Source organism: Ictidomys tridecemlineatus, unplaced genomic scaffold, assembly GCF_052094955.1.
Source record: "Ictidomys tridecemlineatus isolate mIctTri1 unplaced genomic scaffold, mIctTri1.hap1 Scaffold_80, whole genome shotgun sequence".
NCBI classification, from domain to species: domain Eukaryota; kingdom Metazoa; phylum Chordata; class Mammalia; order Rodentia; family Sciuridae; genus Ictidomys; species Ictidomys tridecemlineatus.
Window position 1 is genome coordinate 223,390 of NW_027525947.1, and position 25,095 is coordinate 248,484.

General features: G+C 35.6%; 1 protein-coding gene and 1 non-coding gene across 3 annotated transcripts; one reads left to right on the forward strand and one right to left on the reverse strand.

Moving 5' to 3' along the window:
* Positions 1-41: 41 nt before the first annotated feature.
* On the reverse strand, positions 42-25,013 carry LOC144374640 (transport and Golgi organization protein 1 homolog). Of its 2 annotated transcripts, XM_078037405.1 has the most exons (11): positions 24,866-25,013; positions 23,583-23,719; positions 7,259-7,390; positions 4,969-4,990; positions 3,960-4,048; positions 3,646-3,723; positions 3,448-3,558; positions 2,148-2,219; positions 1,864-1,968; positions 1,098-1,220; positions 42-1,000 (listed from the first exon to the last, which is right to left on the reverse strand). In XM_078037405.1, the coding sequence occupies exons 1-11, from the start codon at positions 24,996-24,998 to the stop codon at positions 761-763; spliced, it is 1,242 nt and encodes a 413-aa protein (XP_077893531.1). In that variant the 5' UTR covers positions 24,999-25,013; the 3' UTR covers positions 42-760. The 2 variants fall into 2 exon arrangements, with proteins under 2 accessions (XP_077893531.1, XP_077893532.1); XM_078037406.1 differs by lacking the exons at positions 23,583-23,719; positions 24,866-25,013 and adding an exon at positions 8,483-8,676.
* LOC144374650 (U6 spliceosomal RNA) lies at positions 20,451-20,557 on the forward strand. The gene has a single exon (XR_013433994.1). It is a non-coding gene; the product is annotated as a U6 spliceosomal RNA (small nuclear RNA).
* Positions 25,014-25,095: the final 82 nt, after the last annotated feature.

The window sequence follows — 25,095 nt, forward strand, 5'->3', positions numbered from 1 at the left end:
ACTGATTAGACTAATGACTTTTAAGAGAATTGCAAGCTTAGATTTAAAAAAAAAAAGAAAGAGGTGAATTTCAGACTGGGGTTGTGGCTCAGTGGTAGAGTGCTCACCTAGCATGTGTGAGGCACTGAGTTTGATCCTCAGCATAAAAATAAATAAAAGTACTGTGTCTGTTTTTTTAAAAAAAAGGTGAATTTCTAGTTTGCACAACTAAAATGTTATCTATGTTATTCTTTTAAGATAAAAGCTTTTCTTCTCTCTCAGATCTATCTTCACCTGGGCAAGTAAGTGTCTTGTTTAGAAAGATTCAATCCTCTATTTTCTCCCTGAATCTACTACCAGGTGTGGTTTGAAATACTTGCTATGTAAGCAATATCCAAGTTGGGAGAAAACATCTGGAAATATTTTCCTCATCAGTAAACACTGTTACACTCCCTCTCTAGCTTTCTGATAGTCTCTAGCCTCTGTTCTCACAGCCTTAGTTTATGGTTCCAACTACCTCCGGACTCTTAAGACTGACTGTGGACTTAAAACCACAGAGCCATAGAGATGATGAGTATCAAAATCAAGTATCATCTGCATAAGTTAAGAAATAAATTTCTCTTACTGTACAATGTTCAATACTTAGAGGTATAGGATGTGACTATTGTAGCTGCAGTGTACTTACTAGTTTTCAATGGGATAGAAAAAGTCAAGTGTTCTTCACATGCCTATTGCTACATTATACCCCAGCAACCCACCTCTGACAATGCAACAGACATATCTATAGATCCAGTGATATGTGTCTACAACCCTGAAGCTTAAGAAGAAATTCAGCCAGCTGAAAAGTGGCATCTGTATACTTAATTAAAGACAGGAAAGCAAAAAAGGATTCAACCTCCCTGAGACTGATCTTACCTGCTAACTCTCCATTGGTTAATTCATCTGACTCATCTCGACTTTGATCCTCAGATTCAGATTCACATTGTAACCGATTCAACTGTGTGATGTAATTAGTTAGAGCCTAGAAAAGAAGCAAAAGGTTGGAAGACTCTCAATTTTAATTCAAAGATTTCAGGAGAATTCATGAGATGAAACATGTATTTGGAGTATAAACTTACATTAATAGTATCATCTTTAAGACTAAGCGTTACTTGTAAATCTTTCTGTGACTTCTCAAATGATTTCATTTGTTCACTGAGCTCAGCGTGTGATGTACTCCAGTCTTTCACTTCCTGCTGCAACTGAAAAGTCAAAACACATGAATTCCTATGGGTTAGGGAGGGGTTTCTGCACTGGATACATCAGGACTACAAGACTTAGACAAAGAAATACAGAGCCATACTCCTCGGTGGCCTCCCTCAATCGAGGAGGTTGAGACCTTGGTTAAGGAAGAGGGCAGAGTGGCCTCAACTCTCACAGCTGCAGTAAGAACATCAGAGCTATCAGGAAGTTGACCCTGTTTATTGCATTCCCCAGAAAATTGCTGCCAATTCAAATAATTTACCTCCAGCAGGAATGGCTGGGCACATATGACTGTCTCCTAAATTTAGATTCCTTATCATGTAATCTTCCCTTGGCCGGTGAATCAGTAACTACTCAAAAGAGGATCATAAAATACTTAATTTTCTGGTTTAAAAAGTTTCTTTGAGGCTATGCAAGTTAATAACTGATTGACATTTGATAAGAAAAGCAATAATCCAAAAATCCAAAACAGATGGAGACCATATATATGCACTCAATTTGGGGAGCATTGTTTAAACTTTGCATATCTAGAAAAGGTCCTACATGAATATTCCTTACCTCAGAAACAGATCCAAAAAAGATACAAGATAATGATATTCACTTCTCTAGTTTACATTATGTATGACATCAAATTTTATTTACCTGCTCTTTCTTCTTCTTAAGCATGGTATTTTCTTTCTGAAGCTGACAGCATTCCAACTTCACCTTCTCTTCACGAAGCTTAGCTTCATTAAGGACAATGTGAAGCTAATGCAAAACACTTCAGTTAGTGAATTAATTCCAAAGAAAAAACAAAGTTATACTTTCCCAAACCACACATCATACAGTTCTCATTTTTTGCACATTTTAGCAAACCTCAAATTTTTGGTCTGCAACAAAACTAAGATATAGTATTAATATCCGTTAGCAAGAGTTGGCAGCTTTACCTCTGAAAGTTCAGAAGTATTCACTGAAATGACATCTTTAAGCTTCTCTATAGTTTTCTTATTTTCCATTATCTGCCAGGTGAAAACAGAACACAAAATATGCATTAGGATTTCAGTAGAAATACTGATATATATATATGTGTGTGTGTGTGTGTACACACACATATATATACTAAAAAGATAAACACAACAAAATTTTTGTCAAGCCATCCCATTACATTTCAGGTAAATGCAGGGGATCCAGCTTTGGACTAAGCAAAAAATCAAGAACTGAAAGAGATGAGGGAAAATGAAGTCATAAATATTTCATGGCATCCACAACCTTACTGTTTATGAGATAACCAGAAAAAAAAGGTCAAAGTATAGAAAATCATAATGCAATAAGTAAATAAAATGTTTTAAAGCACAGAAAATTAACTAATTAATTACTGTTTCAAGTAAACCAGTTCAAATTAGTAATTTTTTTCTAGTGATAGAGAAAAAAATTTCCCAAGATCATTTTAAAAATTTTCTTATCTGAAGTAAAAAATGATAAAATTTAAGGAAGAATAGACTAATCTCACATACAGAAGAAATCCAAAAAATTTATAAATATACCCGCTCCTTAAGGAAGTGGATACAACTCTGCAATCTTTGTTTGCAATGCCTGGGATTGAATCCTGGGCCTCATGTATGCTAGGCAAGTGCTCTCCCATGAGCTGCATCCTGAGCTTGTAACTCTTCATACTTTAACTGTGGGCTGTGCATGGTAACTTCCAAAGAATACAATATGAAAAGGATTGGAAAGAATTTTTACAGTGGAGAAATCTGATAAATACTACCTCAGCTAGGTGATCAAGCTTACTTGGGGGTAGGATATTTTAGAACACACTCTCTACTATCTTTTGCAACTTTTATGTAATTATAGAAACTTATAGAAATTGAAAATGAAACATGAATTGAAAATGAAATAAATTTTTTTTAAGTACAGAAAATTGATTAATTCATTACTCTTTCAAGTAAAAAGTAAAGAAATACTGTTCAACTGGACAATAGTTTTTTAGTTGTTCTGCATGTTTCCAAGGGCAGAGCAAAGCAATATGAAAATTATCCAAGGTTGAGAATAAAAATATTTCCTAGGCCCATAAAAATAATTTGTTGTATCAGTACTTAAAAGTTCCACAAAATGGGCAGAAGTGGGTTCAACTTCCTTGGCTCCTAATCTTACTTTAGTTAACAGCTAGACTAAGTTTAACTTAACCAATTTTACAAAATATTCCAAAAGCCAAATTGCAGTAACACTTAGCAGCAAAACTCTTACCAAGTCCTGATTCTTAGCTTTCTGTTCTTTCTCAGATTCTAACATAACATGAAGACTTTTAGCTCTCTCATCCAGAAGTTCATTAGCTTTTTCAAGAAGCTTCATTTTATCCTGGAAAAAATAGGTGTCAAGATTACTCACTCATTACATTTACTTTTGAGTTTAGAATGTAATTCCCCCCAAAAAAGGGATTTTTACCTTGTATTTAGTTGTTTCATCAGAAAGAATCATTTTTTGTTTCATGGTTTCTTGAACCTGTTTCTTTGATTCCTTCACCTATGCAAATAAAGCATTCAGAATTAAGATACACAAATTATAGTGCTACTATACAAGTTACTTCCAGACAAGTGACCCTTTCCAGAAGAAAGCAGTACTTAATACATGACTGCTTAGAATTTGGATGATTTGTAGGAAATAATGAAAAAAATTTTAAAATACAATTTTTAAATTAAAACAGGTAGAAATGATTCAAGCTAGAACCAAGGGAGAAAGAAACAAAAAAATAATTATACCTTCTGTTCATAATTTGACAATTTCTGCATTAGTTCTTCATTTTCTTTTATGAAATTGTTCACCTTTTTGGAAATTTGCTGTTCATTGACTAAAAGGGGGAAATATACAAGATTATTACAATCACTAAATGAAATTCAATTATTCAATCTACTAAAAGCAAAGACATGTTATATGGTACTATGAGGAAATACTTCTTAGCATAGCTATTATGCTTTTAAAAAGCAATCTATGCTTATTAGCAATAAGAGTATAAAAATTATTAAAATTTAAGAAAAATATAAGAACAATGATATTTTGCTGGGCGCAATGGTACACACCTGTAATCCCAGTGGCTCAGGAGGCTGAGCTAGAAGGATCCCAAGTTCAAAGCCAGCCTCAGCAAGAGCGAGACACTAAGCAACTAAGTGAGACTTGGTCTCTAAATATAGGAGGTTGGGGATGTGGCTCAGTAGCGTGCCCCAAAGTTCAATCCCAGGTACCCCTCCCATCCAAAATGATATTTCAATTTAAGCTTATTTCACAGATGGGAAATACAGTAAATTGTTGTAGCTTGATATTCCTCCCTTCTCAAAACACTTTCTTTTCAGAAAATGGAATCATTTAATTCTTTGCAAAGAAAAACAGAAATGAAAACATACTGATTCACATTACCATTCTTTAAATTATCTACTCAATTACTTAATGCATGATTAAATCATTAGCATAGAAATACTCTTCAAATGTAATACATCTGCATTATATCAATATTCAAAGTTAATCTGCCCCAAATTAAAACTTATCATCTCCCTATCCACAATTTGTTCCTCCTCTTTATCTCCTATCTCAGAGTTGGAACCATCATCATCTACTCTATTATCCATGCTAGCAACCTAGGAACAGTAAAATTTTCAGGAGGTAAAAAAGATAATAGACATTAAAAGTCACTGTATCTACTTCTAACATACATAAAACACACATCAAACACCAATACAAAGGGTTATTACAAGTTTAAGAGACCTAAAAATTTACCTTGATATACTCTATCTTTTACCTAGAAGAGAGAAAAAAGATTAAATTTGATATCAAACATCTGCTCAATAGAAACAGCATTCCTAAAACAACAATCAGAATCATAACCAAGTGAGAATTTAATAACATTCTGGTTCAGGATAATAATTTATAGGATTAAAAATAAGTAAAGGTTAACAAGCCTTTTAAATTTAATTGGTAGTGATATTTCATAAATAGCCTCTGACATAAAAACACTAAGATATGCACCTTATTTCACAGTAAATATGTGTGTGTGTGTGTGTGTGTGTGTGTGTGTGTGTACTCAAAATCATTTACTTGACAATTCTAAATAACCAGGATAAAGTCTAGAAACAATGACTATTCAAAAGGAATCTGAGGAAACAATATTAAAGGCATAATCTTTGTACTAAGATATGCCACTTTCACTCACCAGAAAACATCTTAGAACTCCAATTTAAATTTGGCTATTGGCTGAATTTAGAAACTAAGAGACTACATCATCTTATTTCTGCAAACCACTAAATGTATAGCAAGAATTCTGAAAGGGAAGACTGCTAGAAGAAAATGCACAAGCAACAAGAGAAATGACAATTAACATATTCTGGAAAGGACAAAAACAATCATTTCCAAAAGACAGCAATAAACTACCTGATAATAAAACGTAAGCAGAAATTTTTTTAAAACATCACTAAATTTCTTTATAACAGCATATTACTTGTCCTTTCAAATGTTATAAATGGTGATGGGATACTCAGATGTGTCCATGGATCATCCATGGGATCTTCGTAATAGGAAATTGCATTCAGAAAACTCCAACACAGAAAGAAATGAACATTTCTTTAATGTCATAGCCTTGCTAACCTTTTACTCAAAATGACAACAGAGGAAAATGGGAAGTAGCATAAAAGCAGTCATCTAAGGTAAGGACTAAAGTTCCAAAGTCAAATGCTGAAACTGAGGAGCAACAAGCTAGGAACCAGATCTCACATAACCTAGTGAAAAGAGAAACAGGTACCAGGGTTTTTGAAATGAAAGAAACAAGAGAGAGAAATATAAAATGTTGTCATGTTTTTTCCCTTCTCTTTATCCTTCTATTTCCTTTTTCCTTTTAGCTGAGAAAAAGTTCAATGAGATTAGAAAATTCCTCACAGGAATCCAGGCAAACGATTCTTCTATTTAAGAAGGGAATACTTTCTAGGAGATTTTACACTCAATTGTACAAGGAGAGGAAACTTATCTTAACAATGATATGTCTGATATAATTAAGAAATCAGAAAAAGAACAATCAGATTTGAAAAGATTTGTATCCAATGCTTTTGACCTCTTTAACTGTTAGGCTTTTCATATGCAAAGTCCATTTACCTAAAATAATTTTCTTCCAATTATGTTAAATAACTATGAAACAGAATGACCTACAGTACAAACATAAGTATGTATAAGCACATATATATATATATATATATATACACACACACACACACACACACACACACACACACTTATACATATATGTACACATATACACAGAGATAGACTAATTCTGCTCAGGAAAAAAAAAGACTTAATGAACAAAACATTTAATGGATTTTTGGACAACACATAATCTATACTTCCAAATAAAAAGGTATTTTCTGAACATATGATCAAATCATAAAATCTGGGAAAAATTTATATAAAAGACTGGAAAAATTATCTCATCTCCTTTTTCTCATTTTACTGTATTTCTTTGCAGCATTTCCCCCTGTTTATATGTGTTTATATTAACATACAGTTCATCAACATTTAAATCTTAGTTTCTGCTTTTTTTCCCCACTTCACATTTAATTGTGAGCATTTTCTGTACCTCAAAGCTTTGAAATAAATACATCTGCCTACTATTCCATTAATTGAACATACAATAACCCCTAAATGAATTATGTTGTGCTAAGTCTTCAATCTAATACACTGTTCCATTGAAAAACATTACCAAAATCTTCAAAGCATAGTTATTTCTTTAAGATAGATTACTAGACATATATGCTACATAAAAGGATATTTATCTAACCTATCCCATCTTTTATCCCACTTTTAAGACTTCTGATACATATGAAACTACTGGTCAGGATGGCTGTAAGAATTACCAGTTCTACCAACTGCACCCACACTAAATTATTTTATAAGGTTAGTTTGACTTAAACCACTAATCACTTTTAGCAACTGAAAAAGAAAATAAAAAGGGGGGGGCAGTGACTATATAAAATAATCCTTGTGCTTATGTGCTGAGGTATAAGTAAGTTAATTTACTCACAAAAAGAACAGTTCTCCAAAAGAAAATGACAAAGGATACAATCCCAAAGAAAACAGTGAAAACTACAGGCTTCCATGGTAGTCCATAAAAATCAGGCCCAGGTTGAGTATCATCAGGCAATGTAGTAAACAGCTGAAACAGACAAATTAGAAGAAATGGGAAACCTTAAATTTATAACAAAACAGTCACAAAGAATCATGGCAATTCTAAACCAACCTCCTCATCAGAAATCAACCTCCTCAATATTTTCCAATAGCTTCTTCAAGAGAGAGGATACTGGCAGTCTCACATTTTTTGTTGGCTTGCAGTGTTTTCAAGTATAATGAATCTAAATACTTTTTTAAAAAATATTTATTTATGTATCTTTAGTTTTAGGGTGGACACATTGTTTTGTTTTTATATGGTGCAGAGGATCCAACCCAGTGCCTCATGTATGCTAGGCAAGCGCTCTACCACTGAACCACAACCCCAGCCCGAATCTAAATACTTTAAATTGAGCATACATTTCCAGTTTGTAACAGGCCCTATATCATCACATTGTCTAACACCTGGCTAGAATCCCTCTGGATCATTCTTTTCTCTTAGATAACCTGGTTTTTATAATTTAAAAAATTCATTTAAGACAAAAACTTAAATATATGAAAGAACTAATTAATTTTATGGCAACAAATAAAAACAATGATGATATAAGATTTTAAATCTTACTTCCATTCCACTCTTATATAAACAGATAAGTGACATGTAATTTCAGACAACTCTTGAAAACTGGCTTAAACTTCTCTGAATTTAACATCCTTCTATAAAATTCAAAGCCTAATTTTAAATGGTTGCTCAAAGGCAGTGCAGTAAACACCTGCCTACTCTTCCCTGTTTTCACCGCCCTCTATAGGTAATAGGAGATAACTGTCATTTGGGCCCAATTCCCCAGCAGTCTCCGTAGGGAAAACACCTGTAGTAACCTTAGCTGTTTGGATTGTTGGCTGCATTTCGGAACATACCATGAGGTTGTCACCTCTATTCCGTCAAAAAAAAAAAAAAGTGCAAGTGGGGAAAGCTCAAGTACACTCTCACCGGCCTCGCTTAACAATACACTCAAGTCCTGCCTGCCTTGGGCCCGACACACTCCATTTCTCCGTCGCCACTACAGTCAGTGCACCCACTCCACCAGAACTCAGCCACCCGCCTGCCAGAGCTGGGGTCCCTCCCTGGGAATGGGACCGTCACCTCCAGTAGCTTGGCAATGAGGGCTGCGTAGAGCACCGACAGGGGTCCCAGGAGCTCCAGGTCCCCCGGGAAAGCAGTGACAGAAGGCACAGTGGCAGGTACTGAGTCCATGGTGTAGGGACAGCTGAGCGGAAGCAACGCTTCCATGCAGAACAGCACGGGACCCTCTTTCACCGTTTCCTACTTCGGTAGGACCCAGCGCAGGGGGCGGGTACTGGGAGTGAACTTTGCCTTCCTCCACCGCAGGCGCTTTCCGCCCAACACAAGTAAAACGCGTCATCAGAGGAAGCCCCTGGGCCGACAGCAGTGAGAGGACAGAGGATGCAGAGGGGCGGGCAGGGAGCTGAAAGAACCAACTGCGGAGCCCAGCGGGGGACAGCGCAAGGAGAGCCCAGCAGAAGAGTCCAAATGAAAGGACTCCAGAAGGAAAGAGGCTCACCTGTCCCCGGAACTGGGAGAGGACCAGCGATTTAGAAGGCCCTGGAGGAAGCCAGGGAACTAGCAAAAGGGGATTATAGGCAGAGACTAGGAAAAAGGAGAAAGTCAGGCCTCCCAGCTTCTCCCAGAGCAAAACCCTTTTGTCAACGTGTTGAGACACCAGGTACCTACCTGCCCCAAAAGTGCAGACAGAAGAGGAGAAGCTTCTCCTGCTCCCTTCTAAAGGACTACTGCTTGGACTCGGCTTTCCTTCCCTGCTCAATCCAGTCCTGTTACTTTCTCCAATTGTGGATGACACTCTTTTTAAAAAGCCTTACCCTAAGGAATCATGTCATTATCACCCCACTCCGGTGGCTTCATTTCTGGATGCCACATTTTAAGGTTGCATGACTTGTGGAAAAGAACAGAATCATGAATAGCCCCCGAAAAGCACGTGCTAAAAATTGAAGAAACTGGGGACGTTTAACTTGGGGAGGGAATGAACATATGTGGATCTTTAAAAATCTGTCATCAAGTTGATTATAGTCAATTCAAAAGAACAAGAATAAGCAGGAAAGCACTGAAAAAGAAGAGCAATGAAGGGTACAGGGAGGGTAGACTATATAATTAATTCATGTACCCTCGTCCAAGCCCAAGAATACATAGAGATTGTGGGACAGAATAGAGAATTCAGAAACAGAACCAACTGGACACTTGGGGTACAATAAAAGTTAGTTTGGGGAAAATAGACTTTCTAATAAGTAGCGTTACCACATGGAAAATTATAAAATTGGATTTTTCTCTACTTATTCAAAAGATAAACTACAAATGGATAAGAAACATGAATGTAAAAATAGAAAATAAACAAGTACTAGAAAATATTGGGTGAAATTTTCTATGTATTATGAGTGGGCAAAACCTGCCTCATTGAAAAAATCTTTCCTGGCTGTATCTAAACCTGCTACACACACACACACACACACACACACACACACACACACACACACACACACAGTTTGACAATGACAACCTGAGAAAAAATATTTGCAACCTATTATTGTCCAAAGAATCATGTTCCTGAAATATAAAGAACATTATAAATAAAATGGCCAGCAAACCTATACAAAAATGGGCTGAAGAAATAAACAGATCTCAGGAAAAGAAATGCAAATAGCTATAACATATGGAAACATGCTCTGCTTAGCTCATAATGAACAAAATACAAATTAAACCACACCAAGATACCATTTCTCACTTGCATTGGCAAGATCCAAATGTTTGACCACATACTCAGTAGGTGAGAGAATGTGGGGGAATACAAATTCTCAGATAAGTATACAAAATGATACAACCCTTATGAATGAGATTTGGCAACATCTCCCAAAACTGCTTATATATTTACCTATTAACTCAACAATCGCACTTTTTTTTTTAACTTTTTCAGTGCTGGGGAAGGGTATCTAGGGCAAGTGCTCTACTGCTGAGCTATAGTCCCCCAGCCCTAACTTCTAAAGATACTGGGAATACAACAACAAATGTTTAAAACTTGTATTTACAAAACTATGTTATTCAAGCATTAATTATAATAATACAAGATGGTCACAAAAGGCTGAAACAACCGTCATCAATGAAAGTTGTTGAATAAACCAAAGAAGAAAGAAAATAATTTTAAATACTGCTAAGAGCTGGTTTCCAGAATATATATTTTTAAAATGAAGTAGAGAAAAATATTTGTAGAATACTAATTGTATCTTAGAAAGTGAAAAAAGATGAGTATATTATTTCTTATAGCTTTGAGGTAAAATTGACATGCAATAAATTACATGTATTTAAAGTGTGCAATTTGATAAATTTTAACATGAAATTATGAAATCACCATTATAATCAAGATAATATACACATCCTTTACTTCCAAAAATATTCTCATTCTCTAGGTAATTCTGCCCTTTGTCACCCTTCCTTCTTGCCCCCCACTTTCCCATTCCTCCAGCAAAATGTCTATCTTAATAGATTGCTTTGTATTCCTCAAGTTTTATGTGTATGGGATAATGTATTTTCTATGGCTTCTCTTATTCAGCATAATTTGAGATTCATCTACATCAGTTTATCTATCATCTATTTTTATTGCTGAGTAGCATTTCATTATATGTACATACCACAATTTGTCTATCATCTATTGATAGACATTTGGATTTTTTTCCAGTTTGGGGCTTTTACAAATATAAAATTCCTCCTATTGCTATATAACTTATCTTTTCTTTGGAAAAGAATGGTTGGATATGACTGGTATATGTTTACCTTTTTAAGAAGGTGATTCTACCACTTTATATCCCCACCAGCTGTGTACCCATCCAGTTCCTCCATCTCCAACCACTCAGCACAATTGTCTTTAATATTAGATATTTAATAAGTGTGTAGTGGTAACTCTTATGCTTCAAAATTGCATTTCCCTGATAATTATGTCAAGCATTTTTAATGTCTTTATTTACTATCTGTTTATCTTCTTTGATGAAGTGTTATTTTACAGGACTATATTTTTTCTAATGAGTTCTAAGAGTTCTTCATATATTCTTGATGCAAGTCTTGATAAATGCTTTACAGTAATTTCCTCCCAGCTTGTGTTTTGTCTATTTCATTCACTTCAAAGTGTATTTTGAATTACAGAGGTTTTAGTTTGATGAATCCCACATTGTCAAATCCTTTTTAATGCTTTTGTTGTCAAATTTAAGAAATCTTTGCCAAACCTAAGTTCAACAAAAATTTTTCTCTTATTTTTTTCCTAGAGGTTTTGTAGTTTTGAGTTTAATATTTAAGTCTGTGAGTTAATTCAGGTGTCTAATGCAAGGCATGGATCAATATTTTGCATATAAATATGCAGTAATTTCAGTACCATTTGCTGAAAAACTTCCCATTCTCTACTTGTCTTTCCATCTTTGTCAATGACTGTTGCCATATATATTGTGTATCTATCTCTGAATTCTTGGCTCTGTTCCAATGTTTTGTCTGCAATCCTGATTACTGTAGCTTTAGAATATTTTTTTTCTTTTTTTCCTCTTCGTATGGTACTAGGGATTGAACACAGGACCTTGCATATGCTAGGCAAGTGCTCTACCACTGAGCTACATCCCCAGGCCTAGATTGTCTTGAAGCCACGTATTCTAGGTCTGTTGCAATCAGCTTGTCATTTTCTACAAAACTCTGCAGGAATTTTGATTGGAATAATGTTGACTCTGGTGATTAAACTGGGATGAATGGACACCTTAGTCTTCTGACTCATAAATTAGGTATATCTCTCCATTTAGGTTCTCTTTAATTTTTATCAGCAATATTTTATAGTTTTTAATATATACATTTTAGTTTTTGCCACGTTTATGTTTAAATACTTCATATTTTTATTCTATTGTACATGGAAATCTTTAAAATTTCAATTTCTAATTATTCATTGTTAATATATAGAAAATATAATTGCTTTTAGATGTAAATTTTATCTGTCAACCTTACAATAGCTTTTTTCTAGATCATACCAGATTGTATCTATATATATTCATGTTATCTGAAAATAAAGAGAATTTTATTTCTTTCTTTCCAATCTGAGTGCATTTTATTTCTTTTTCTTGCCTTAGTATACTAGCTATTTCCTTACTGCACCCCAGTACAATGCTAAATAGATGTAATGAGAGTGGACATCTCTGTTTGGTTTCTGATCTTGGGGAAAAGTATTCAATTATCAACCATTAAGTTTGAGGTTAGCTGCATTTTTTCAGAGGATATTTTAAGCTCCCTTCTATTCCTAGTTTGTTATTTGTTTTTCTACATCAATAATAAATTCTGAGGGGCTGGGGTTGATACTCAGTGGTAGAGCACTTGCCTAGCATGTGTGAGGCAAAGGGTTCGATTCTCAGCACCGCATATAAATAAGTGAATATAATAAAAGTCAATCAAAATATTAAAAAAAAATTTTAAATAATAATCAGGGCTGATTTTTTTTTACATGTCGATGGGATTTATTGTCACCTACTTGTACATGCACACAAAATAACAATATAATTTGGCCAATATTACTCCCCAACATTTACCCCCTCTGCTATATTTTTTAAATGCTTGTTTTGTATCTCTTGAGCTAAACAAGAGTATGGGATATGTGTATGGAATAATGTATTTTCTATGGCTTCTCTTATTCAGCTTTTAGGTACATCAATGTGGTAAATTTCATTGATTTTCAAATGTTAAATAAATTTTGGATTCTTGACATAAATCCCCATCATCAGTCTAGTTTTTGTCTATGATGTATTTTCCTTTTACATATTGTTGTATTCGACTTAAATTTTTGTTTAGAATTTCTGTACAGATTCATTGGAGATCTCTTGAGAGGTATGTGATTTTCTTTTCTTGTTATATCTTTGTCTTGGTTTGGTGTAGTGATAACACTGGCTTCATAGGAGAAATATTTCCTTGCTTTAATATTCTACAAGGGTTTAGTATTACTAATACTATTAGGAATTAGTATCATTTCTTCCTTACAGGAATTGGATCACCAATAAAGCTATCTGGGTCTTATATTTTTTTCTTTGTAGAAAGGTTTTTACCTATACCTTCAATTTCTTTAATAGTCAACAAGGTTTATGAAGTTGTCTGTTTTTCTTGAGTGAACTTTTGCAATTTGTGGCTTAAATAGAATTTCTTCATTTCATCTAAATTGTCAAGTTAATTAACATAAACTGTTCATAATATCCCCATTATCAGTCTAGTATCTGTGAAATCTGTAGTTATATCCCTTCTCTGATTGCGGATATTGGTAATCTGTGTCTCCTCTTTTATTTCCCTCACTAGATGTTGATCAATTTTATTCATCTTAAAGAACTAGCTTTGGGTTTCATTGATTTTCTCTTATTTTCCTTTTTTAAAATTTTACTGACTTATAGTCTTTATTATATCTTTTTTTCTTGCTTACTTGGAGATTAACTTATTTTTCCTTTTCTAGTTTCTCATAGTAGGAACTAAAGTCAATGACTGGAGACTTCTTTTTTAATAAAGCTATCTTGGGCCTGGTAGTGCTATAAATTTTCCAATAACGCTTTAGTGACATTGCACAAATGGATATGTTGTTTTCAGTTTTATTGAACTCAAAATATGAATTTCTTCTTTGATTTATTTGACTCAAAAATTATTTAGCAGTGGGGGCTAAGGTTGTAGCTCAGTGGTAAAGTGCTTGCCTCACATGTGTGAGGCACTGGGTTCGATCCCCAGCACCACATAAAAATAAATGTACTGTGTTGTTCATTTATATATATATATATATAGCAGTCTGGCACTAAAGTTTTCAAATATTTGAGAAATTTCCAGATTTTTCCATTATTGATTTCTCATTTTATTGTGTTCAGAGAACAAGCGTTGCCTGACTTTGAATACTTTTATATTTACTGATAATTTTTTTAAGATCCAGAATACAGTTTATCTTGGTAAATGTTCCATGTGCACTAAGCTCCTTGGGAGTTTTCTATAAACGTCAATTAATTTCAAATGGATGGATTGATTATGTCATTCACACTTTCTACAATCTTACTTTTATTTTTCATTTTCTGCCAATTGCTGAGGAGAGGATATTGAAATCTCTAAATGTAATCTATAGGATTCATCATTTTCCTCATAATTCTATCAATTTTTATACTTCATGTATTTTGAAGGTCTAATATTAAAAGTACAAGCATTTAAGTTTATTATATAATCTTGACTGATTCCTTTATCATTAGGAAATAACTTTCTTGAGTCCCGATGATATATTTTGCCCCACAACCTCTTTTGGTTTAATGTAGCTACTCCAGATTTCCTTTCACTAGTGTTTAACATGAGATACCTTTTTCAATCATTCTAATTTTGACTTCTTTGTGTCTATTTACAGTGTTACTCCCTTAGACATCTATTTGGGTCTTGCTTCTTTAGGCAATATGACAATCTCTGTTTTTAACTGATGTATTTAGATACTTTCCACTTAATAGGATTACTGCTGTGCATAGGTGTAAGCTTAATATAATCTTCTATTTGTTCCTTCTGTTCTTTGTTCTTTTTCTTTTCTTTCTGTCTTCTTTTGCAGAAATACCACTATCGGTATTTTTAGTGATTCCTCTATTGGCTTATTAAGCTATAACTCTGTTTTCTAATCTTAGTGCTTCAGGGTTTAGAATGTACATCTTTAATTTGTCACAATATACCTTCAGATGATACTGTATTACTTCACATATTCAATAAGAACGTTACAATAATTACTACCCTTCTGAGATTTATACTGTTGTCATGTATTTTACTTTACATGTTTTCTAAATCCCATACTACACTGATGTTTGTCTTTAAACAGACAATGACTTTTTAAAATGTTCAAATAAGAAAAATTATTTTAAATATTTATGCACACAGTCACCATTTTCAGTGTTCTTTACTCCTTTATTCCATTATTTCCATCTGCTGTCTTGGTGCAAGTGTAGGGTGAATTCTTTCAGCTTGTATGTCAGTACAAGTCTTCATTTTAGAAAGATATTTCACTGGGCATGATATTATCGGCCAACATTATTACTCTTCAAATATATTAAAGGTATCACTCCACTATATTCTCTTATGCCTAATTTCTGACAAGAAATCTGATGTCATCCTTAGTTCTTCTCTACATAAATGTTTTCTCTAACTGCTAAGATTGCTCTTTATCACTGGTTTTGAGCAATTTATTTATGATATAATATACCTTGATATAGCTTTATTCATGCTTTTTGTACTCTAGTTCCTTTTAATATCTTGGATCTGCTGATGTACAGTTTTCACAAATTTTTGAAAATTTTTGGCCATCATTTCTTAAAATATTTTTCTGAATACCTCTCAACGCTCAACTTGAAACTGTCCCACAGCTCACTGATGCTCTGGTTCACTTTTCTTTAACAGAAGAAATTTTCCCTGTGTTTCATTTGGGGTACTTCTCCTGTTATGTCCTCAAGTTCACTAACAATTTCATCACAAATGCTTATTCTGACATTAATCCCATCCACTGTGTTTATCATATATTTTCAACTCTAGAAGTCTGATTTTCTTAAAATGTATCTTCTATATCTCTTTTTACCTTTTTAACACACGAAATATAGTAGTAATAACTTTTTAAAAAATGCCATTACCTCATTCTAACATCTCCGGCAGTTCTCGGTTGGCTTTGATTGGATGATTCTTCTCCTCATCATTGTGGATTGTATTTTACTTGCTTCTTTGCATGCCTGGTAAGCTTTGATTCGATGCCATACATTACGAATTACTATTCTTAATATTTTGTATACAATTAAATTACTGGAAACAATTTGATTCTCTTGGGTCTGAATATTTGCTAGGTATTACATAAATTGTAATAGTCAGTCCGAGGTAACGCCCTTCTGATTATTCTACCCAACTTCCTTAGATAGTTTTTTCCAGGTGCTATTCTGGTCCCTGTGTTAGGACCTGTTCCTTCTAATCACTTAAGATTGTTTCTCTGACTTGCTAAGCAGTTTCATCACACTTATGTGCAGATAAATACCCTGCTGAACACTCAGAGAGCCTTTCACAGATTTCCAGAATTGTCTCTCAATGTAGCAACCTTCTTTTGGTACTCCACCCTGTGAATTCTAGTCACTTCGGTTTTCCTGGAATCTCAGCACCATCTCTCAATTCATGGTATCCTCTGGTTCTGCCTGACTTCCCCTTCTTTGTCATGGCTTGGGAATCTCTTAACATAGTAAAAGCTGGGACAACTAAAGAGCTCACAGCATTTGTTCCTTATGTTTCCAGAATCATTCTTTGTTGCTTGATCTTCAATGTTGCTGGATCTTCAAATTTTATCTGTTTGTGGGTTTTTTTTTTCATATTTATTTTAGTTGTTTCAGTTGGGAAGGTGAAGCCAGTACCTATATAAAGCTATCATAGCTAGATGTAAAAATCATTTGCTTTTCTTTTTCTTTTTATGGTGCTGGGGATTGAACACATGGCCTCATGTATGGTAGGCAAGTGCTCTACCACTGAGCTACATATCCCTTTTCTCATTTGCTTATTTTTTTAATAACAGAATACATAATGAAATAAATTTTAAAAGTTAACTATAAAAGAGAGTAACATCAGGGTAGATAGAACTGGGACAAAAGCTAGAATTCTTTCAAAATCAGGCAGGAGAATCACAAGTTCAAAGCTAGCCTCAGCAACTTAGCAAGTCCCTACGCAATTTAGTGAGAACTATCTCTAAATAAAAAATAAAGAGGCTAGGTATGTGGCTCAGTGGATAGGAGCCCTGGGTTCAATCACCAGTACTAGAAAACAGAAACAACTTATTTTTACAAATTAACTTTGGCTCTTCTAAATATTTAAATAATTGTAAAATAAACAAAAAAAATCTTTATAAAGTAATACCTAAATATTGAAAGCAAAAATGAAACAACCTGTGACATCAAGTTGGTGACAAACCACAGAAATGAATTAGTTCAAACATACCTTAGTGGGATATAGCTTAAAGACAAGAGAATTTCATTTCAGGAATACATTCCTGAAAGTATTTTAAATAACATAAATATAGTCTTGTGTTGCTTAATGATAGGAATAAATTCTGAGAAACACATCTTAGGCAATTTCAGCATGTAAACATTATTGAGCATACTTATACAAACCTAGAAAATATAGCCATTTCCACACGTAGGTATTCATATATGGTATATCATCACTTTGGGGATAAAAACCTATAAGATATTATTATACTGAATTCTGTAGACAATTGTAACGTTGTAAATGTTTATATATGTAAACATATCAAAACACAAAAAATATATTAAAAATACTAGGTGACAAGAATTTTTTAGCTCCATTATTATGCACTAATGACCAAAATGTCATTAAGTGGCACAAGACTGTAAACAATTATACTGATGTCATTGAAAACTGGAACTCCAACATCAGAGAAAGAAAACACAAATCTAAGATAGATGAAGTGAAGTAAAATCTCTCCTGAATTTTCATGGGAATTATCTAAATGACATGATGAAAAATCCCCACATATTTCTGAGCTTTGTTCACTAAAAAGGCCTACAAATGACAGTCAATTTGAGCAATAAGCAATCCTAGTACTTGGAATGTAGCCTCTAAATATCATTTCCTATTGAAAGGAACCAAAGTTCTTTTAGAGAAATAGTTCCTTCAAGGTCTGGACAGGGAATGTTTAAGATGAACTTGGAATATCTCATAGTTCAAAAGCAAGGGAAATAGGTAACAATGACCACTAGGTGGTGGCAAAGGGTCCCAGGAGCCAAGATAAAGAGGCTTCTACAAGGCAAAAGGGGGAGAAATTGAGCATCAGGTAAGAACAATTACTATTCCTAACTGGATTAAACACACCAAATATTTTTAAATGCATGACATCATATTAACTCTTAAATAAAAGTTAAAAAGATTTCAAAAGCCCCTTTGGGTATCATTTGATAATGCTAGAATACCACCTTACTATTCTGAAAAGTAATGAAGAAAAGGAATCAAATGTTTATCTCCTGCCTTAACTATACAAACCAAATATCTGTGTAAAGAATAATCAATCATAGCCAGGTGCCGTGGCACACACTTGTAATCCCAGTAGTTCGGGAGGCTGAGGAGGGAAGATAGCAAGTTCAAAGTCAGCCTCAGCAAAAGCGAATTGCTAAGCAACTCAGTGAGACCCTGTATATAAATAAAATACAAAATAAGGCTGGGGATATGGCTCACTAGCCAAGTGCCCCTGAGTTTAATCCCCAGTACAAAAAAAAAAAGAAAGAATAATCAATCATAAATTTTTATTTGTATAGGCATCCCAGCCTTTAAATGAAGAAAGAAAAATCCCAGCAACTCAGACCATTGCTATTTTGCAACCTGTAATATATTAGCAAATCTCACCAAGGTCACTGTTGACTAGTAGTCAACATCAAAGGAGAGGACATGCAGATGTCAATGCAATATTTTATTAAGTTTTCATAAGAAACAGAATTGAACCTAAACCTGACTACCAATTTCCAAGAAATATAAAGCAACAGAGAAAGGCTGAGGTTGTTAGCTCAGCACTTGCCTAGAATGCATGGAGCCCGAGGTTCAATCCCCAACACCACCAAACAAACAAACAAAAAAAAGGCAATAGAGAAACAGGTTAAATTGTTGTACCACGGGGATGTCATTTATTCACCAAAACTACAATATATCCTAGAAGTCCCACAAACATATTTTTTTCAATTATCGCAAAAAGTTACAAAAAAGGATAAATCAATAGAGAGTAACTTATATGAGACTTGTTCTCCCACTGAAAGCAACCAGAAAGTTGGAATATATATATATATTTTGGTACCAGGGATTAAACTCAGAAGCACTTGATCACTGAGCCACATCCCCAGTCTCAGCCCCATTTTGTATTTTATTTAGAGACAGGGTCTCACTGAATTACTTAGCACCTCACTTTTGGCTTTGAACTCATGATCCTCCTGTCTCAGCCTCCTGAGCCACTAGGATTAAGGCATGTGCCACCATGCCCAGTCAAAATATATTTTTAAAGAGCTATTTTTCAGATAGAAAGCCACAAGGGACATGCAACTGTCACCCCTAAGATCAGGAGAACAAATAGATGAGCATTTCACCTGGAGGCACCCTCTAGACCTCAGTTTGGGAAGGGGAACCCAAATAGGGCATAACAGTCTCACTGAGGAGAGAGAGACCAGAGTTCCAGGAGTTTAAGCAGCCAAAAATATGTAGAGAAAACTACCAGAAAGATGGGAGCCACAAAGAAAGAGAGTTCCAGAAATCTGCATGGAGGTGGTCTTCAGTTTGGGGCTACATTCTAAGCAGTACCTGCGAGGGCCAAGAACAACTATAAGCTAACCAATCCCACAGTTGGCACTGAGCTGGGAGAAGTCTGGATTCCAGCTAGCCAGAGAGAGTTGACATACAAAAACAGTATGGTCAACAAGCTCATGAAGAAGTATTTGATCCAGGCATCATGGCACATGTCTGTAATTTCAGCAACTCAGAAGGTTGAGGCAGGAGGATCCCAAGTTTGAGGCTGGCAACTTATCAAGGGCCTAAGCAAGTTAGTGAGACCCTATCTCAAAAGAAAAAAAAAAGTTCACTCAATATCATTAATTATCAGGAAATAAACTCACAAAGACATACCCACTAGAATGGCCCAAGTGCTAGTGAAGATGAAGTCAAGTGGAAGTCTCCTAAATTGCTGGTGGAAGTATAAAATGATTGTGGTCATTTTTTAGCATGGCTTGACAGTATCACATAAGATAAAAACATACATTAAATGTAGGAGGCAATTGCACTCCTAGATATGAGTCCATTTATAGTGGCATATATATGAAATAGTACTGTAGGAAAAATGAATCTATAGTTTAAAAAAAAAGTTATCAGTGGTTGCCTGGAACAGGTGGTGAAGGAACTCACTGGGAAGGATCCCAAGGAAACCCCTTTTCTAGTGAAAAAACTGTTCTATATCTTGATTATGGTAGTTTTTACATGGGTATCTACATTTGTTAAAACTCAGAGTGTGCTTGCTTTGGCAGCACATATACTAAAATTGGAACAATACAGAAAAAATTAGCATGGTCCCTGAGCAAGGATGACACCCACATTTGTGAAGCATTCCATAGTTTTGTGGAACCAACCCTTCAACAGATGAATGGATAAAGAAACTGTAGTACATATATGAAATGGAATATTACTTATAGCCTTAAAAGAGAAAAAAATTATGGCATCTGCGGGTGAATGGGAATATCAGGTTAAGGGAAGTAAGCCAATCCCAAAAACCAAAAGCTGTATGTTCTCTCTGAAAGTGGATGCTGACCCATAATGGGGGTAAGGTGGGTGGTAAGAGGCATGGAAAGAATGGAGGAACTTTGACTGGGCAAAGGGGAGGTAGGACAGGTGAGGGGGCATAGGGATAGGAAAGATGGTGGAATGAGATGAACCTTATTACCCGAGGTACATGTAGGAATACAAATGTGTTGTGTACAACTAGGAAAAGTTTTGTTCCATTTATATACAATGAATCGAAATGCATTCTGCTATCATGCATAACCAATTAGAACAAATTAAAAAAAACTCACTGATATTGGCTATCAAGGAATTACTGTTAAGTTGGGTGATGGCCCGTGGGTTCATTATACTATTCTCTGTGCTTTTCTTTAAAGCTTTTCTAATTAAATTTATTTTTTAACTAGTACATAGAAACAAACATTATAATTATTGAAGTAGGTAACATGACATTTTGATGCATGATTACACTATGTAACGTTTAAATCAGTTAAATATATCTACCTCCTCAAACATCATTTCTCTATGGTAAAACTTTCACAACCTTTTCTTCTAGTATTCTAAAATGTACAGTATGTTATGGTTACCTATAGTCCCCTACTATTCTCTCTGCTCTTATTTGAAAGTTTCCATGATAAAAATACTAAAAATAATTTTTAAATTAAGATATAACTTCAAATATTTAAAGGATTTCTATGTAGAAAAGAATTCAGTTTTATAGAGGAAATCATGTGGAGGAAAATTTGGAGTCAATACAAGGATGAAGTAGACAACAGAAGAACATATAGCCTTGTAAGAGAGTGACTCATGCTAGGAAATACTGGTGTACAGGCCTCATAACTACTCGTCAGGGCCACAGTAAAGAAAATAACAGCAATGAGTGAGAAACTAGACTAACAGCCTTCCAAGGTTTCTTCTAACACTAAGATTCTACTAAGATTCCATTGATCAATGAACCTGATTGGTGCACATCTCCCAAACACATCAGAGCCTATTACTCTCCAGTCCTATCAGATATCATACTACTTGTTTAAGATTTTACATTGATTTGTTCATAATTTTTGCATATATTTGTTAAGTCCTTTTCTTAAGGCTTTCAAAAATCACAATCATGCCTTACACCTGTTAGACTCTTTTAGTCCTCACACAATGTCCTGTACATACTGGGCCATCAAAATGCCTTTTTGAAATCTCCTTTCAAATCAGTCTTTTAACATTGTGCCTCTTCTTTGCCACTCACGTCTATGTCTTACCTATCACCGTACAATCACTGACACACCTGCACCACATTCGTGTCCCCCGACCTAGACCTAGAGGAGGGCTCTGTGCATACCTAAAAATATGAATAAAGAAATCCTTTCCATATCGTGAGGCTGTTAACTTTCCAAGTGATGCTGATTCATTCTGATAATCAAATTATGACTGTGGAAGACTGCTTTAATCACTGGAAATATCATTATTCTAACTGCCTGGCTTGTACATACCCCTTACCCAGGTGGCTGCCACCATCATGAACAAACATGGAGCCAACTGAAAAATGATTTGTTTCTCCCCACCACATCTTTTCCACCCTGGTGGTCTTTCCTCCCCAGGTATTCATTGATTTATACCACCTTCTGACTGCCTACATGAGAATTAGGGGGTGCGTAGGGGTAAAACCCTTCAAAATGCCAGACACCTCACCAGACATTTTACCTTGTCAAATCATTTAATTCTTATGATTGGAGTAACCATTATCTACATTTTTCAGATGAGGAAAACTTTTTTCAAAAGTTTAGTTATTTGCCCAAACTTCTAAATGATAACCTTGGGATTTGAAACCACATCTACCTGGCTTCAAAATCTATACATTTTACAAGGAAAACAACAACATCATCTTTATTACACAAGCCTTGAAATAACACAATCTACAGGAAACAACTTCACTTGGGGAGGATTACTGTCACAAAGGCCCTAGGACCTCCAACCTCTAAAAGCTTTCTCATTCCTATAATTAAATTCTAAAAGTCCAATATCAACAAATACCAATGGGGGGGAGGTAAGTCCTAAAATGCTTAGATAAGCTTCTAGACAGATTAAATGTCTTGTTTGAATCAAGATTTTCTTTAGAAAGATCAGCCTTAAGTGACTCTTTCTAAGAAACAGATCTAACCTAATTCCTTTTCATTCTTAAAACTTTCTAAGGATCCCCACTATTAATGGTCTAATGCTACTTTGGCTCATGACTTCAGTTAAGATTTGCTGGCCTCTCCAACAGGCCCATCCCCCTCCAACTTCACACTTTACAACACCAACTATTCACATTCTCCTGCCCTCCCCAAATATCCTTTCTTCATGTTTCCATTTCTCTGAACACATTTCTTCTGACTGCCAGCTTCCCCCACCACCCCAGCCTGTCTAATCAACAACAAACCACATGTCAGACTCCTGTTTGCCCTTTGCCTGTGCTTCAAACACATCTCAACCACTTTCTGACCTTATTGATCACCCTTCCAACCATAATAAATGCATTTATGGACAATAATGTTCTACCATCGAATAAATACCTCTCTTTCTGCCATTATCTTACTGTGTTTCAAGTGAATGCTGTTATCTCCCTGCCAGAATGAAAGGTTCTGAGGGGAAGAACCAAGTTTTTATAGGTGTGCAAATGTCCAGCCTTGGTAGACAGCAAATCTTCCTCATGTGCTAAACCAAGTAGCCATTAAAGCCACACCCCTATGGCTTTTGTTTCAGGAGCTATCTACTCAAAGGATCAGGAGTAATTTTCATAAAGACATTTTAAGTTCTTCACTTCATGACCAGAAGCCACTTAAAAACTAATAAATAATCAACATTCTAATTGAAGAAACTATGTCAAACTTACCATCTTAGACAAATAAAGCAAGAATGAATGTAACAAGAAAAGTATGGTGGTGGCATCTTCTGGCTCTTCCACCTTTATCTCTAGTTGGTTTTCTGTATCAGCAGCATCAACAGGAGTACCTTCTGTTATAAGTAGCTCTAAAATTGAAAGGGGAAATGGCTATTTTATTTTATGCTATAGAATAAGAATTGTCTCTCTTCAGTTTCAATATTCATCGAGTGTTTCACTAAATATATGAGTCACAGTGCCTGGAATATTTGGCTCTCCTAAAGACAATTAACACAGAGAAGAAAACCTCAAAATCCTAATTAGAGCTATTAGACCCTTCAATTATAAAATGAACAATCTCCAGTCTACTCCCCACTACTTCTATGGCCATACAACTGCTACCAGAACAATATTTACTCAAGGGAAAATTTAAAACCAGAGATATATAGACCAGGGTCACATTCAACAAACATGGATTTAGTGCTGGTGAAACCTTGTGTTTAACATTTTAGGAAAGCTGAAAGAGAGGGAGTCTTGGTTTGCAGATTTGCAGGTGGAATGAGCCAAGGCTTAACACAGTATCTGGCACCTGGCAGAGATACTCAACAATTATTTATTGAATGGACAGATGACAGCTATTTAAAAAGAACACAGTAATATCAAGAGAGACTAAAGGGAATTGGATACAGACCTGCATTGAGGCTCTGTGAATGAGGTAGAATTCCAGTAAGAACTGAGAGCTTGTAGGGGTGGAATTTCAGTATGAGTTACAGCCTGGGGTACGTTTGATTAAACAGCAGGAGTCCAACATGCAGTTATTAAGAAGTTGGACCAGTTGCTTCTAAGGTCTTTCTCAACCCTGAGATTCCCATTCACTACTATTTTTTTAAGCTTTTGCCTAATTTTTTTTATTTTAGTTTTTGATGGACCTTTATTTTATTTATTTGTATGCAGTGCTGAGAATCAAACCCAGTGCCTCACATGTTAGACAAGCGCTCTACCACTGAGCTACAACCCCAGGCCCTCCATTCACTATTGGTCTATGAATTTGACTGCTGGTGAAGTCTGCACCATTGGCTCAGCATCTCAGCAACCTGAGCGGGCTGGCTGAGGCGCCGGCAGAGCCGGAGGGGACACACGCAGGGTCCTGAGGCTCTGTCACTCCTGTGCCCCACCCATCATCCTACGACCCCCTAGCCCAGCCCACGGGGCAGGGGACCGGGGGATCAGAGCCCCATGCGGCCCCAAAGAGCCACCATGGAGACCCTGGGCTGCCCGCCCACCTGTGGACTCACTGCTGCATTCGTCGTCTGCACAGAGTTTGTGCTTCCACAAGGGCCAGCCGGTGCTCGGGTCCAGTTGGCCCGGCACTCGCCAGGTCAGCCACAGCACGAACAGCAAGAAGAGCAGCACTGGCGCTGCAGCCATGTTGTGGTCACCTTGGGGAGTCGGTGACAGGGTGGAGTAGGCTGTGGCGGGCGTCAGGGGGCAGAGGCGGGGCTCAGGGGGGCGGGTGGGGTGGGTA